A 14,740-nucleotide genomic window follows, 5' to 3' on the forward strand; every position below is an offset into this window, starting at 1 on the left:
AACAAAAGCAGGTTTATTGCCCGCAACTTAGCAGCAACAAAATTGATCACAGACAGGAAAAATTGGTCGCTTAGTGATTTCGTGTAACAGTTCATTGAAGGGAGTCCAACCCGGTCTGAATTGTTGCTCACGTAATCCAGCTTTTTTCTCAACGCTGGTTAAGGTCAACGGAACCCAAAGGCAGCAATTCAACCATGATTACAAGCCAGAAATTGCGGGTGGAGAATTTGGGGGGAGGAATTAAAAGAGGGCATTTGTTGTGCGAGTCCACTGGGAATTCTCAGCTACTCTCAACAGCAGCCTGGCGACAGAACAGAGAATGACTGGTTGCATCGGCAAAAACGCTTGCGGTGTACCCTAATGTAGAACTTATAAATTAACTTGTGAGATTTGCGATGAAACGATTTAATCTCGCCGGTTGTCCTCACTACCTTTTAAGCTCAGCGGTTGAGGCTCGGGAGATTTTGAGCGCGAAAGTAAAAGCGCTCGGCGTTGAGCTCTTGAGGAAAGAGTCCTGAAATCGGGCTATTCTCTCACCTCGCCTAATACAGGCCTTAGTCAAACATACCGCTACTGTTCCTCCGCCGCTTCATGACCCAAAGCGCCGCCGCGACGAGTCCACCCAACACAATGATGACGGCCAGAACGCTGAGGAAGACCACCCACCACGGCGTTCCACCACTTTTCGACCCGCTCTGAGAGGGGCGGTCGAAAGTAACCCTCGCCACGTTGGAGGGCGACGAAGAAAGTCCGTCGCCGTTCCACGATCTGGCCGAGAAGTAGAAGTCGTGCGTCGAGCCTTTCTGGGCCTCCTGTAGCAGCTGTTCCGGGAGTGAGAAGCGTAGTCGCTGCCTGGAACGCACTTCTCCTGCCGGCAGGCTACCCTGCTTCGCGTTGTCTTGGGTGACCTCCACAGCGGACTCGAACTTCTTCACGATGTCGTCCACGTGGGTGCTTCCCCTCAGCTCGATTTTCGACGCTGAATGAGTGCAAAAAAAAATGGCTGAGACTTAACTTGGTTAAGCCTGGAGAATGCGAAGCATCATCGTGTCGCGTAATTTGGAGGCGCACAACCACAGCGACGGCGCGAGGTGGGCCCCCGTTTCTCCGCTGTCGTGACGTCATCGTGTCACGTGGTGTGACGTCATGTATCACGTGATTTGGAGGCGCACAACCACAGCGACGGCGCAAGGTGGGCCCCCGTTTCTCCACTGTCGTGACGTCATCGTGTCACGTGGTGTGACGTCATGTATCACGTGATTTGGAGGCGCATAACCACGGTGAAGGGCTCAAGTGGTAGCTAAAGTAGTATGCTTCGCATAAAAAACGGCTGGAGTTCAATGTTGCTTCAACCTAGTTATACGAGTGAAAGCTCTGCTAAGCGTGGTCTCCGCTGTATCAAATCATATGTGAAGTTCAAGATCAAAGGTCAAGGTAAGGTACCCAATGGTCACTCATATGATCACGTGGTCATACTACCATCGCTTGGGTCATACGACCACGTAGTTAAGTTTGATTTGACATTGTGAGGCACTGAAGGTCACTGTCGATGTGTAGCCCACTGTCGGAAATCAAATATCAAGGTCAATGTCAACGACCAAGGTCAAGTACCCAGTGGTGATAGTAATATGATCAAGCGGTTATGCTACCATAGCTTGGACCATGCCATTACGCAGTTAAGTTCGGTTTGACCTTGTGAGGCACTGAAGGTCATTGTCTCACCCGCATCGAAATCGGAAGTTGTACCCCGAGGAGTAAAAAGCGAAGCATTCTAGTTAGGTGCTCGAAGTTTACGGATCATGAAATGAATTCAGATGTGAAGAACCCGCATCACACGAAGCATACTACAAGGGACTCAGTGCTACTTGTCTGATTTTAAACTTCCACGCGGTTATGATACTTTTGCTGTCGCTTTGGAAAGGTACCTTGGTTGTGACAATTTTCTTCTTCCTGAGGACGCCGTAAATTACGATGAGAAATGAGTCCTGAAGCAGGAATTCAACAAGAATGTTTTCACCTGGCCGCAGAGGGACAAAAATGAAACTCTGACGAAAGACCAAAAATATGGAGACCTGTTTCCACACTTTCAACATTCTGGCTGAACAAACTCTGGAGTCGTTACATATACCATTCAGAAAAAATTCTCGATCCACCATGAACTTTCCAGCTTTTCTTACTTGCCACCGATAATAAGGCTACATAATCGCAAGAATGACCACTTCACCTGAAGTACTCAAAGGGAGAAACTATAACTGGAATAAGGTCCAATTCATTTTGACTGAGCAGCCAACAATAAGATTTCACTATGGCACTCAAAGTTAGTCTTACGGAGATACCACAACCATTCGAATACGAAACGTGTTATTTATTAAGGTATTTAATAATTAAAAAAACCTATTCGTTGCACACTGGCGACAGCACGGCATTTCGATCCTATGGGCGACATGCTCGGAAGAGCAGTTCGGGCATTTTCTTTAGTAACTATGTCATAACCAGCCATCAATTCTTGTCACTTTCATCGAAGGAGAAATAAGCAATAGGCCACTAAAGAAATCCAGTGGATTTGCGTTGAGACTCTCGTTTCGAAGCAGCAGGACGGATGAACTGAAAATAAGTATTTGTCAGTCCGGACATCCGTCAGGCGACTCGATCTATGATTGGGCATATTTCAGCTCTTTAACTGGCGAACCCACACACCAGCTACTATAAAGGGTAAATTTCGGAAGACAAAGTACATTTCGCGAAAGTGACTGAGCTTTTTCCAACTTACGTTTTCCCGAGTCCAAATGGGCTCCGGGGCAGGTCCAAGTCAAGGTGATGACGTGCGTGCCGTTGTCTGCCACAAAGGCATCCTCGACTTCCAGGTCATCGATGGCGCCCGGCGGAATACTGGACGTGTCGATTTCTGTGGTGAGTCGGAAAGAGCCGGCTTCGGCGTAGCGACTAAAATTGGGAGCCTTCTCGCTAGCCAAGACGTGCGGTTCGGCCACCTCGATATCTTCATCCACGTAGACAAAACTGTCGAGCGGAATTCCTTCAATCCCGTCTTCCGATTCCGGGGCTTCACTCGTGACAGGTGCTTCTGGGCGATCAAGAAACAGCAAGAAAATCTTTCGTAAATCTTTCTCACGTGGCAAGAATATGACAGACAGTGACCCTCCGATTCGTGGTAGCTTTCGTGCTACGAGTGCCTAGCCTGTTTTCCGTTCTTCGGAACCACAACTTGATCTACGAGTAAGGTAATGAGCAAAACTGGGAGCTTCCTGCATTCCCTACGGTAGGTATCTTTATGAGGGACGGGGTGTCGCTGAAAACGCACCCTTTGGCACCGGTACTTTTAAGATACACGGTTTTGCCTCTAATCTATTCCCCGCCGCGGTGGCTCAGTGGTTACGGCGCTCGGGGGCTGAGCCAAAAGACGCGGGTTCGATCCCGGCTGCGGTTCTCGAATTCTAGAAGCTGCCGCGATGGCTCAGTGGTTAAGGCGCTCGTCTGCTGAGCCGGGTTGGGTTCTAACTGGACCACGGCGGCCGCGTTTCGATGGAGGCGAAACGCAAAATGGGCCGTGTGCTGTGCGCTGTCAGTGCAAGCTAAAGATCCCCAGGTGGCCGAACTTATTACGGAGACCTCAATTACGGCACCTCTTTCTTCATTTCTTCTTTCACACCCTCCTTTATACCTTCCCTCACAGCGCGGTTGAGGTGTCTACCGAGAAGTGAGACAGTTATCGCGTCATTTCCTTTCCTCAAAACCCACTTTCAGTTTTCATTTGATCCTGACTCAGCCCGTGATAACACATGTTGCTGAGTTTGTTGGTTGGCTTGAAGCCAGCGCACAAATTTATGACGGATGAAATACGTACAACTCCGCTACCTATATACCTATATACTGCGCATTACCGTCGGCGTTGTTAAACTCTTACGCTGCAATTCGTTGCTTCACGGATCTAACGAATTAACGTCACAAAACTTGGCAACTACAAAATCAAAATATCTGAGATGTTCAGCCACGTAAATCACTAAAAGCTTTCCATATTTCTACCACAAATCTGTGCTCGTTCTGTGCATTGCAAGAGCTGTGCACCACTTGTATCTCTTCAGTGCTTCCATCAGAGAAAAAAAAACCTTTGAAGCAAAGAAAAACTCTAAACTCAGTAAGCATCCGCCATGTTCAGTACGGCTTCATCGCGCTTCCGCACATACCTGACGGATCCAGAGCGGGCAGGCTTCCAGAGGCCTTGCGGCCTTTGACAATGACGGAGTCATCGGCGCTGACGACGCGAGCCGACACCGAGTAGCGGCCGGTACCGTCGAACTGCGTGAAGTAGCCGCTGTAGATCCCGTCGTTTGCAGTCACATCGGCGCCTGCGAGGAGAAAAATTAACGCGCTCGCGTAAGATGCTGACATTCGAAGTGAAGAAGCCTGTTTCGTCGACGGAACAAACCCTTGTCTCGTTAGACTTTTGCGCAGGTGAGTTATTTATAACTTTATTCTAGAAGGTATTAGTAGACGCAATGGACGACCGGCAGTCATAATCTCCCATTAATTTGTTATCCCATATGCGCTACATCCTGCATATTATATAAACCTAGCAGCTATGCCAGCGGAATCCCGACAGTTCAGCAAGAATGCACATCATCCAAAGTAGCAGCCCTCGTCAACGTTCTTCAAGAAATGCTTCGGCGCAGCAGACAAAGACAATACGTAGAAAACAAACCACAGAACGCCAACTAACAACTGATCTTATTGAAACCCGCGTCAAAGAATATATGCTTTTCGCTTATCAACGACAAAAAAAGATAAAATACACTGAAGAAAGCACTAGGTACAAAATGATTAGCAAACACGGCACCTGTGACACAAGCGAACATCGTCTTGCACCGAATCTAATCATTTTGATAGAAATTCTAACTCTTTCTTGAGCAGCGTCACAGATGGATTGGTCACGCATGTGTTTGTCCCCGAACGAAGAATGACTGCTGCCTCAGAAATTTCTCTTTCGAGCTGGTCATTTCTGTGGCCTAAAATAACTGTACCGCTGAAAAGGGAGAAACAGCCGCATTCTTTGCAGTGCGCTTGCAGGTGCTCCCCAGTGCTGTTCTTGAGAGAGTTTGAGTGCTCTCTTAGTCTGTCATTTAACCCCCGTCAACAGTATACAGCCCAAGAGGTTTTCGCTTCTAAGAAGTTTAGCGGGCCTCCCTAGCGCATAAAGAAGTCCAAACCTTGGGAGGATTGAGGACGCGAAGCCATTCCTCTTTCGAGAGATTACGGTCGCTGAGGATGCATAACGATGCATACAGCGGGCGTCACAAGCAAACCCCTTGGGCCGTATACTTTTGACGGGGGGTACACTCCACTGAGGAAGTCTAATTCTTCTCTTTCATGGTCTGAATCACAGGGTAATGGCGTGCACTTTCGCGATTGCATATCACTGGTATTGCGGCGCCGGTACGCCCTGTTATAACAGTTCATAGCGCATGCAATCTTCATCAAGCACTATGATGATTACCATGACTATATTCCTGTAGACGGCATCTTGCTGACTTCTTGAGCTTTCTTGCATGAAACTGCTTCCGGTTCCTGTTATCCCAACTGCTAACAATCACTTTAAACATAAGTTGAATGCTTCAGCACGGCTTCATTACGCACTAGTGGCCCCAACGAGCATCCCAGACGCATCTAGTCACACGGCTCTGACACGCCGCATGCCGCGTGAGCCAGTGAAAGTTGGACTTCAGCACGTTTTCTTACTTTGCTAGGACAAGCTATCCCGTGTCTCACAAGTGGACTAGTCACGCCCGCGAACCCCAGACAAACGTAGCCACAGACGCACCGAGACCATCGTCGAAGAGCTGCACTTCGACCTCTTCGTTGCCCTTAGGCGTGATGACCGTGGCCGTGACCTTGGCGTGCAGCACCACGTGAGTGCCCTTGGTGACCTCGGCGTAGATGGCCGCCTCGGCCGCGCTGTCCACCTCGGTCTTCTTGAGGAAGGCGCGCACGAACACGGGCTCCACGTCCTGTCCGCTGACCAGGGACGTGGCACGCACGTGCACATCCACATCTAGGTAAGAACTGCTTCGGGACACCACCAGCGTCCAGGTGCCGGGCTGTGTAAAGACATCAGTAAGATCAACGGATGATAACGCATGCTTATTTTAATCACATTAACAAGAAAACCGAGCCCAGCTTCCAATGCTTACGATTTGCGAATAAATTTCTAGAGTCCTCCTCAGTACGAACAAAGTTAAGCCTACCTCCAGGACAAACGCCTCTAAAAGTCACCCTCATTTACACTTGTCCTGCGCCAGCCCTGGCAGGTCTGCCCCAGCCAAATTTTCTACGCTTTTCGCTCCATCTCACTGCGAGAAGCAATCCTAATTCCAAAATTTCACAACCTTTAAATCTTGCTTTTTATGAACAGCTTGCTTCGAAACAGAAACGGGGCGCATTTTGTAATTATTTTTGTTGCCTACTTCATTTCTCTGCCCATTTGCCGTTGATAACTTCAAGCTGTATCGTCAAAATTGATAACAAGTAATGTCCTCCAATGGTAAAAAAGAACTAAAACAGGAAAACGATACCATGTTGTACACTGCGCTATTATTCCATTTTATAATTTACCAAAATCCACGTTACTATAGTTACATCTCATAAGCAATGTAATGTAACTAAATCGTTTAAAAGCCTTCAAAGTTGTACCAACACCAGTTGACGTAATCTGGCTGTTTTTTTTTATGAAGCTAAGCTGTCAAAGAATAGCGTTTGAAAGTGCTGAAACCTAGCGTTTGGGGCTATTTTGACAATAAATCGTGGGCGTTAATCCACACTTTTTTTTTCTTCATGTACTGCACTATTGGTCGTGGCACAGGGAGATGCTTGTTCTCGTTTAGTTACAAATCTATCCCGATTCCTGGGATATTAGCTTGTTTGTTCGTTTGTTTATTACTTCGTTTCTCCTCCACTCTACCCTGCTACTCGCATTATGCACACAAACATAAAATAACACAAACATAAATGGCACAATGCCAAACCAAACTAGTAAACTATAGAACACGCAATATCGCCAAGAGCTCGAAAAGCAAAAAAAAAACGTAAATAATACGAGACACAGCCTACACCATGGTAGTTGGTCGAAAGTCATCAGACGTAAAAAGTTTAATGAGGTTAGTTGTTATTACTGTACCGTTGCGATTCCGGGTATCCTGAATGTTATATAGCTGGCAGCCACAGCAGGGCCGGCCACCAGGCATTCCTCGCAGGTCTTTCCGTCCGGGTAGCGTAGCTCCGCCTTGAGGTTGGCCGCGTCTCTGCACTGCACCGCTATGGTGGTCTCGTTGCCCACGTCGGCGTCCACGAGGATCTCGAACTCCTTCTTGTCCGACAGTTTCACCGATCGGTCGAAGATCTCAACAACAGGAAGAACAAAGCTTAAGTCAGTCCCAGCTCAATTTTAAAGTGGCGTCAACAACAACTGCTCCATTCTTCAACTAAGTATCAACTACGACAACGTACCCTTCTCCTCTTGCATCTTCTCATCGAACTCTTCCGCTCTCTACAGTTTATTTTAATGTCAAAATGCATTCCAGCGCTTCTACACGATATTTCGACACACTTTTCCGTTCATACTTCGCGGCTACATTTTTTCAGCAACATATTAAGGCGAAAGCCTTTAATGTCTCATCGTTGTAAGCAGCAGTTGTCGACAGAGAATGTCACGCTTTTCAGTTGGTCGAAACGGTCGTGACGTCACAGTGCGCCAATTTCAAACGGGGCCAATTGTACTTTGGCTAGTAATCATGCAACCAATTGAAGGGACCATATAGTGATGCTCCAAGTAAGTGGGACTGAGCTTAGTTAATTGCTTAATTACCCAATTAGCCTAATTAACTTCTCTAGTCAGGCCATATAAATAAATAACACCTAGTAAGAAATTGGTCGAGCTCGGGGATCGAACCCCGGTCTTCGGAGTGCGAGACGAGCATGCTATCCCCTCCGCCATGCCAGCTCGATGGTTTGGAATGAACAAAGGCACGTCTAGTGAATACGGCGTCTTCGCTCACTGCCATCCTCCTCCCTTCCCTTCCGGCGAGGTTTAGGTGTCCACCGAGATATGAGAGAGAAATACATTTCCTTTCCTCAAAAACCAATTTACCGACGAGCGAGGCGTAGAACCGAATGGGCGATGGCGTTCTATGGACTCCCTGGCAGCGTTGCAAGACGCTCTCGCGTTCCACTCTTAGAGGCGAAGCTTAACATCTTAACCACACATCAGTGACCACACTTTAGGTCAAAAAAGTGCACCCCCCCCCCCCCCCCCCCCCCTGAATTTTGACGGGTGTGCACCGAGATATGTGCGACAGTTACTGCGTAATTTTCTTTCCTCAAATACAATTTTCATTTTCTTCATTACGGGCCATCTTCGTCTTTCTTCTTTCAATCCCACTTCCTCCGTTCCTCTACGGTGCGGTTCAGGTGTCCACCGAGATGACAGAGATTTACTGCGCCATTTCCTTTCCTCAAAAACCGTTGCGTTGAAACAGCAAGGCATCGCGCCGAACGGGTGGTGGCGTTCCGTGGACTCCCTGGCAGCGCTACAACACGCTGTCGCGTTCCACTCCTAAAGGCGAAGCTTAAGCTTAAACTTAATTAGCAGTTAATTAGTATTCAGGCATTAATCAGTAATTAATCATTAATTAGTGATTTGTCGTCGCTTAGTAATTAGTACTCAATTACATGTGACGCCACCAGTGCCACAGAAGCATCGAAAGTGGTGCGGAAAACGCTTTCGCCTCTACGCACTTTAGACAGTCAAAGTGCCCCCTGAATTTTTTGCGCCATAAGTTATATTCCAAGCTCGTCTGTAAAACCATACAAACCACCCATGTCTTTAGCACCGTTCAAACAAAACGTTTAATGTCGACTAGGCCCATACCCACATAGATAGAAAATATAAGTTGGTCAAGTTGTCCAGTTGCACAAGGAAGAGTAAGAAGATAAGATAAAGAGGACGGAGAACGAGGGTTAAGGACAGCCTCGACAGAATGCACAGGAGATTCTACAGGCAGTCGGTGGCAGTGCATTTTTGCAGCAGCTTTTCTCGTGTGTATTGGCAATTTTGTTTTGTCAGTGCCCCTGAGAAAAGCGCAGAACTAAACGTAGGTTCCATTAAGAGTGAGCCCGCTTATGCAAATCTTCATTGATATTGAAGGATGTGTCCGTCGCTGCAAAGCATTCAGTTCCCGACAGTAAGGTCACACGTTGCCGAAATAGATCCCAATACAATAATTACAATCAACTGCAGTGTTCGGATGTTTATAAATTATTTTATATGATAACTCCCGGCTTCAAAATCGCAACCCTTTCATCACAGCCTCCCTCACTGACAGGGTTATCGATTTCCATCGTAATTATGCTAGTTGCAGCACTCTTAGAGTGGAGGTAAAAAAAGTTAGAGCCCCCTATATGATACGCTGGGTGTCCTTTTGAAATAGTTGCGTAAAATCCATTCGGCCTGCTTCGGCAACTGTTGTGAAACATCGCGAGATGCTTCTCGCGCTAGAGAGCCAAGACAACCGCCGCTGCCACCAGGTGGTGTAAGCCCTTGACGCACCACTTGCCACCGCCCACTGCAGGTCAATGTTGCCTGCGCAGGATTGCCACGGTAACCACGCCATTTTGGTGCCAAGATCTCACCTACGCACTGAAACACTGTTGCTAAGGCGGGCTTAGCATTGGAAGAAGGAAAATGAGGGGGTTATGAGGAAAGGAAAGGCGCGAATGAAAAGAACGGAGACTGGTGCTAAGTGTTTTGTCCCACCTGGCTCAGTGGTTCTCGGTGTGACCGCTAGGGGCGTTGCTGTTGGCGTCAACTAGTGTGCCTAGGTGGCATCGTACGGATCAAGGTACCCGAATTCCTCAAGCGAAACGACACGTACGGCGAGACATCTCGAGTGCGTTATGGTCACATAACTGTCGTCGTAGAAAGAAGACTCGGCTCACCACGACCCGTCGCCTGTCGTCGTCCTGTAGAAAGGCGGTGACCGAGTCCAAGAAGGCAGACTCCAGGGCGGCCGCGACGTTGGACTGGCCGTCCATGACGGCGAAGGACCTGCCTCCAGTGCGCAGGGCGAGGTCTTCCAGGCTCTTCTCGGCATCGGTGCCAAAGGCGATCGTGTTGACAACCACTTGAGAGGAGACCAAGTCAGTCACAACATCCGCTATCCTGGGATCCAAGTTTTCCAACCCGTCCGTCAAGAGGATGATGACCGAGCCCTCGGTGCTCTTCTTGCTTTGGAACATCTGAGATAGACGGTGAACAGCAGTGAGACAGTGCAGGAGTGGAGACCATCCGGTTCGCACCAGTTCATACACGTCAGTTTACCAGCTCCGCCATATTCGGCATGGCCAGCCCAGTTACGTGAACTGCAAGACAAAGGCATCTCCCACTAATGTCCAATCAGCCCTGTCCCGTGCCAGCTGAAACCACCTCATCCCAAAAACCTCCCTAATATCAACTACCCACCAGACATCTGCCGTCCCCTGCTGCGTTTTCCTTCTCTATGAATCCACTACGCTACCTTAACAGACCACCTGTCATCTGCTCTCGGCATTGCATTATATGCCCCTTTTTAGTTTTGCTTTGAGCCATGACGACCATTAACTTGTGTTTGTTCCCAAACAATCTCTGCTCTCTTGCAGTCTCTTGACGTTACGATTACCATGTCCCACCTGACAGTCCTCCATTTAATTTCAAGCTTTTTTGTTTGCCACCAAGTCACAGCCGCACAGGTTAATAATGCTAGGATAGAAGTACCTTTTGAGAAATATAGATAACCTGCTATTAATGACCTAAGAGCGCTTGCCAGATGCAATGCTCCCCATGCTTATTCTCCTATTTGGTTCATTCTCAAGGCCTCGGTTCGCAGTGACTACTTGACCTAAATTATTGTATTCTCTTACCACTGAAATGTTTTTATATTTATTTTAGTCCTGCCGCAGTTCGCGTTAAGTTTTGCCCCTGAGTGACTCAGTAGGTCATTGCCATTGGAATAGTGGAGATCATAATGTGGTTATCACAAGCTCTTATTCCGAGTTCATCCCAATCAAGCCCTCTAGCTACCTATTGTAAAGATGCAGTGAACAGCAGCTTAAATCTGCGTCACCTCGCCTGACACTTTTTCTGACTCGTAGTCCAACACTAGTGATTTCCGCTTATCGATTCTGCGATTATGGTCAGTTTTTGAGCGCCCATCCCGAAATCCTGCCTGTTTCTTCGGTTGCTCTGATACTATTTTAGATATTGCCTTGCAAGCTATGGGCAGTAAGTTAATCAGTTTATAATTCATTGTCTTCGGCATTGCCCTTTTTACAGGTTAACACGATGTTCATGATCAGTTTGAAGTCAGTGGGATAGGTATTTGTCCTACAGTGGACCTAGTAAGGCTGATGTGGTGATGGTACTCTGAGTGATTCAAGTAAGCTTGAGAAAATGGGTCAGTCTGTATACAAGGTAACAGTCTTTTATAGCACAATATCACCGCCATCCTTCAAAAGGTAAGGTTCAGAACAGGACAAATGCCTCTCACATATATGCCGAATTGGACTTCTCCAGCGCCTGCCGAGGCTATCATCCAATCTCAGTAGATATCCCTACCTCACTCTCGGCAGTTTCTGTGCAAACGCGATGAACCATGCATTCGCTCTGATCCTCACCTCAAGCGCCTTCTTAAGTCCGCATCCGATGCAAGTCGAGACTCCGGTTTTCAACTGCTTCACGGTCTCTGCAAGCATCGTTCGCCTCGACGCATCCACGGACGCCAGAGGAGACATCTCGCGGGCGAAGTCATCGAACGCGACTATTCCCAGTTCCAGTCCCTCCGGGACGACCGCCTGAATGAACTGAGTGGAAGCTGCCTTGAGGTTGTCCAAGCGATTGTTGTCCTGAAACAAACAACACACGTGGTGGAATCAGTATGTATCGTATGAACCATCAAAGTATTCAGACTCAAGCACAAAAATTCACAGGGACACCTAATTCCATTATGTGATATGAGATAGCATACGTAGCTGTGGATGGCTTTACTGGAAGTGACGTCACCATACCAAACGTGACGTCACTTTCGGTACGGTGACGTCACTTCCTTCCAGCCAATGGGAATTCTCCAGTCTGGTGACGTCACTTTCCTTCATCCAATGGAAATGCTCCGGGCTGGTGCCGTCAGATCCCTCCAGCCAATGGACTAATTTTAAACAGACGACACATTTATAATCGTAAGCCTACTAATGTTATCGCACTAAAGGTACTGATATACGTAGCGCGGGATCGACACCTCCTTCGAAGTCAACAACGCGTTGTCCCTACGCGCGTAGCAGCGCGAACCACACGAATCCGGTGTCATGTCTTACACGACGCTGAACTATTTTCGAAGAAGAAAAAGGAATCTCTCCAAAACCATTCTCCGTAACCCTTCCTTTGAGCGGACCTTCATCGTCGTCTGCAAATCTATTGTTGCAGAACATCCTACGGACCACAGAGAGGGTCTCCAGTTTTTTTAGGTTTATACGATGCAAGTTTAAAGGGGTGGCATGTCACCGCTTATTGGGAGCCACATTTAAACTTCAGTACTTCTGCCGCGCCCGTAGTTACCGTCATGAACGTTTTTTGGACGTCGTTTGCTTCGTGACATCACCAGCGTTGTTGGTGTCATCAACCAATCAGAGCACAGTGGGACCGATGAAATCGAACGAGTGCGCACTAGCTTAGGCGTCAAGCCTCTTTTCCCCCCTCTCTCCTTGTGAGTACACTTTATTTCAGATCTGTCATGCAAGCATTTCCCAAAATAGCTTGTGACATAAGGTGGAGAACTCTATCGATGATAACGCTTCCGAAAGCAATCGTAAGCGCGAAGGTTGTGCCGAACTGTTTGTGATTTCTCCATGCGAAGTGTACAAAGGAGACAGCCACATCTACCTGATAAAGAAAAGGCGAATTGCTTCAGGGTTCGTTTTAAAGGTGACTTACGTTCATGCTTGCCGAAACATCCAGGACCAAAATCATCCTACCAACGGTGCCTTTTTGTTTCTGTACTTCCTTGAACTTCACCTCGATTTCCTTTTCCGGGTCAGCTGGAGTCAGCCTGCGAGCAGCAGACAGCAGCAAAGCCTCAGGACCGCAATGGCGGAAACGTTAGAAAGAAAAAATTTTAGAGACGTTCAATTAGGTTGATTCGGAGGTACTGCGACAGCATTCTTTCTTTCACACGCAGGTAGGTCACCGAGGTCACGTGACCTTGTGGCGTTATCACAAATTGCTCATCGGATAGTGGGCAAACTGCCCACCGTGGCAGGTGGCAGTTAAATTAGTGATTGGTCACTCGCGAAAATCCACCTGAGTCGCAAAAGGCCTACAGCTGGGAGCACCTGCCATCGCTGGGCAGTGGCGCGTCGCTTAACCGCTGCACCACTGCACCAGGAGGGGTATCAGGACTCTCAGGTATCTATGAATCTATGAGATTTCAGGAACATACTCGTACCTCACGCGTCATATTATATTTGCCTACTTAGCGACCCCCCCCCCCCTCCCCCCCGCCTCAAATCTTTTCGGCTCACGCAATTCCCGAAAATGCTAAACGCCTGTCAGTGCAACATCGGGTTTGTGCCTACGCCGTATTTTCATTTATGACATATTTTATATCAGGACGATTCGGTTTGCTACGAATTACGAGCGATTAGACGAACTCGTGTTTAGTCATGTACGCAGGCGGTTCGTACCAGCCAACCCCAGCTCTTATGTCCTCTGCAACTTCGATACTACCCAGCACAAACAAATGAACGGATGTTCAGGCTATTTTTAATATTAAGCTCTAGCGAATTCTCACAGCAAGGAAGTGCAGGCATCATTACGTGACAGGATACAATGACATCAGTGATGCAGAAATTAATAGTAACAAAGGCGTGCCACTCACCCCGTGAAATCCTCGTTGGCGCTGATCACTTCCCATGTGGACTTGCGGTCGCAGAGGTGGTTGTGCTTGTTCGGAGCGTGGGCATTGTGTTTCTTGTCACCGCTGTCGCAGAATTCAGTCACCTGTCGAGGCGAGGGGATGACATGGGCGTCATGCACATAGCGCCGTTCCCGCAACAGTATTGACTGGTGACGTCGACTGGGTCGTCAGGTAGCACTAGTCGATGCCACCAGTCGCGAGTGCCATCACTGAGTGTCATAATCCTTTGCGCCCCAAATCTTCTACGTAATAATGCCTGTGGCACTAGTGGCATGTGGGGTTTGGACTAGTCATTGAAAGTTTCGAGCCCACTTCAAAACATTCCCCAAGCTGCATGCTGTGGGCTTTTGTATTGTCCACCTGGAGCTCTGTACACTTTTTTAAAGTCAAGGTATCAGTCAGTTTACAATATCACTCAAGAAAAATTATAGAACAGCTTAATATTACTGGTACTCACCTATGTGGCTAAAACATGAAGGCTAACGAAAAGGGTTCAGCTTAAGTTAAGGACAGCGCAGCGAGCTATAGAAATAAAAATGATAGGTGTAGCGTTAAGAGATCAGAAGCGGGCGGAGTGGGTGAAGGAACAAACGCGGGTTAATGACATCTTATAGTCGAAATCGAGAGGACGAAATGGGATTGGGCAGGGCATGTAATGCGAACGCAAGGCAACCGCTGGTCCTTAAGGCTAACGGAGTGGATTCCAAGAGTAGGCAAGCGTAGCAAAGGGCGGC

At 47.9% G+C, this 14,740-nt stretch overlaps 1 protein-coding gene across 1 annotated transcript in view; it reads right to left on the reverse strand.

Moving 5' to 3' along the window:
• The window catches only part of LOC149335350 (calcium-activated chloride channel regulator 1-like), a 30,071-nt gene continuing 15,331 nt past the window's right edge, over nt 1-14,740 (reverse strand). The window contains exons 6-14 of the mRNA XM_089553791.1: nt 13,968-14,089; nt 13,025-13,139; nt 11,716-11,943; nt 10,003-10,302; nt 7,187-7,408; nt 5,834-6,110; nt 4,203-4,364; nt 2,771-3,082; nt 1-979 (exon numbers count right to left, since the gene is read on the reverse strand). Coding sequence (XP_089409917.1) covers nt 555-979; nt 2,771-3,082; nt 4,203-4,364; nt 5,834-6,110; nt 7,187-7,408; nt 10,003-10,302; nt 11,716-11,943; nt 13,025-13,139; nt 13,968-14,089 — 2,163 coding nt within the window. The 3' untranslated portion in view covers nt 1-554. The remainder of the gene's footprint in view (nt 980-2,770; nt 3,083-4,202; nt 4,365-5,833; nt 6,111-7,186; nt 7,409-10,002; nt 10,303-11,715; nt 11,944-13,024; nt 13,140-13,967; nt 14,090-14,740) is intronic.

This window comes from Amblyomma mixtum, chromosome 7, assembly GCF_055824585.1.
Source record: "Amblyomma mixtum isolate Tamu chromosome 7, ASM5582458v1, whole genome shotgun sequence".
Taxonomy (NCBI): Eukaryota; Metazoa; Arthropoda; class Arachnida; order Ixodida; family Ixodidae; genus Amblyomma; species Amblyomma mixtum.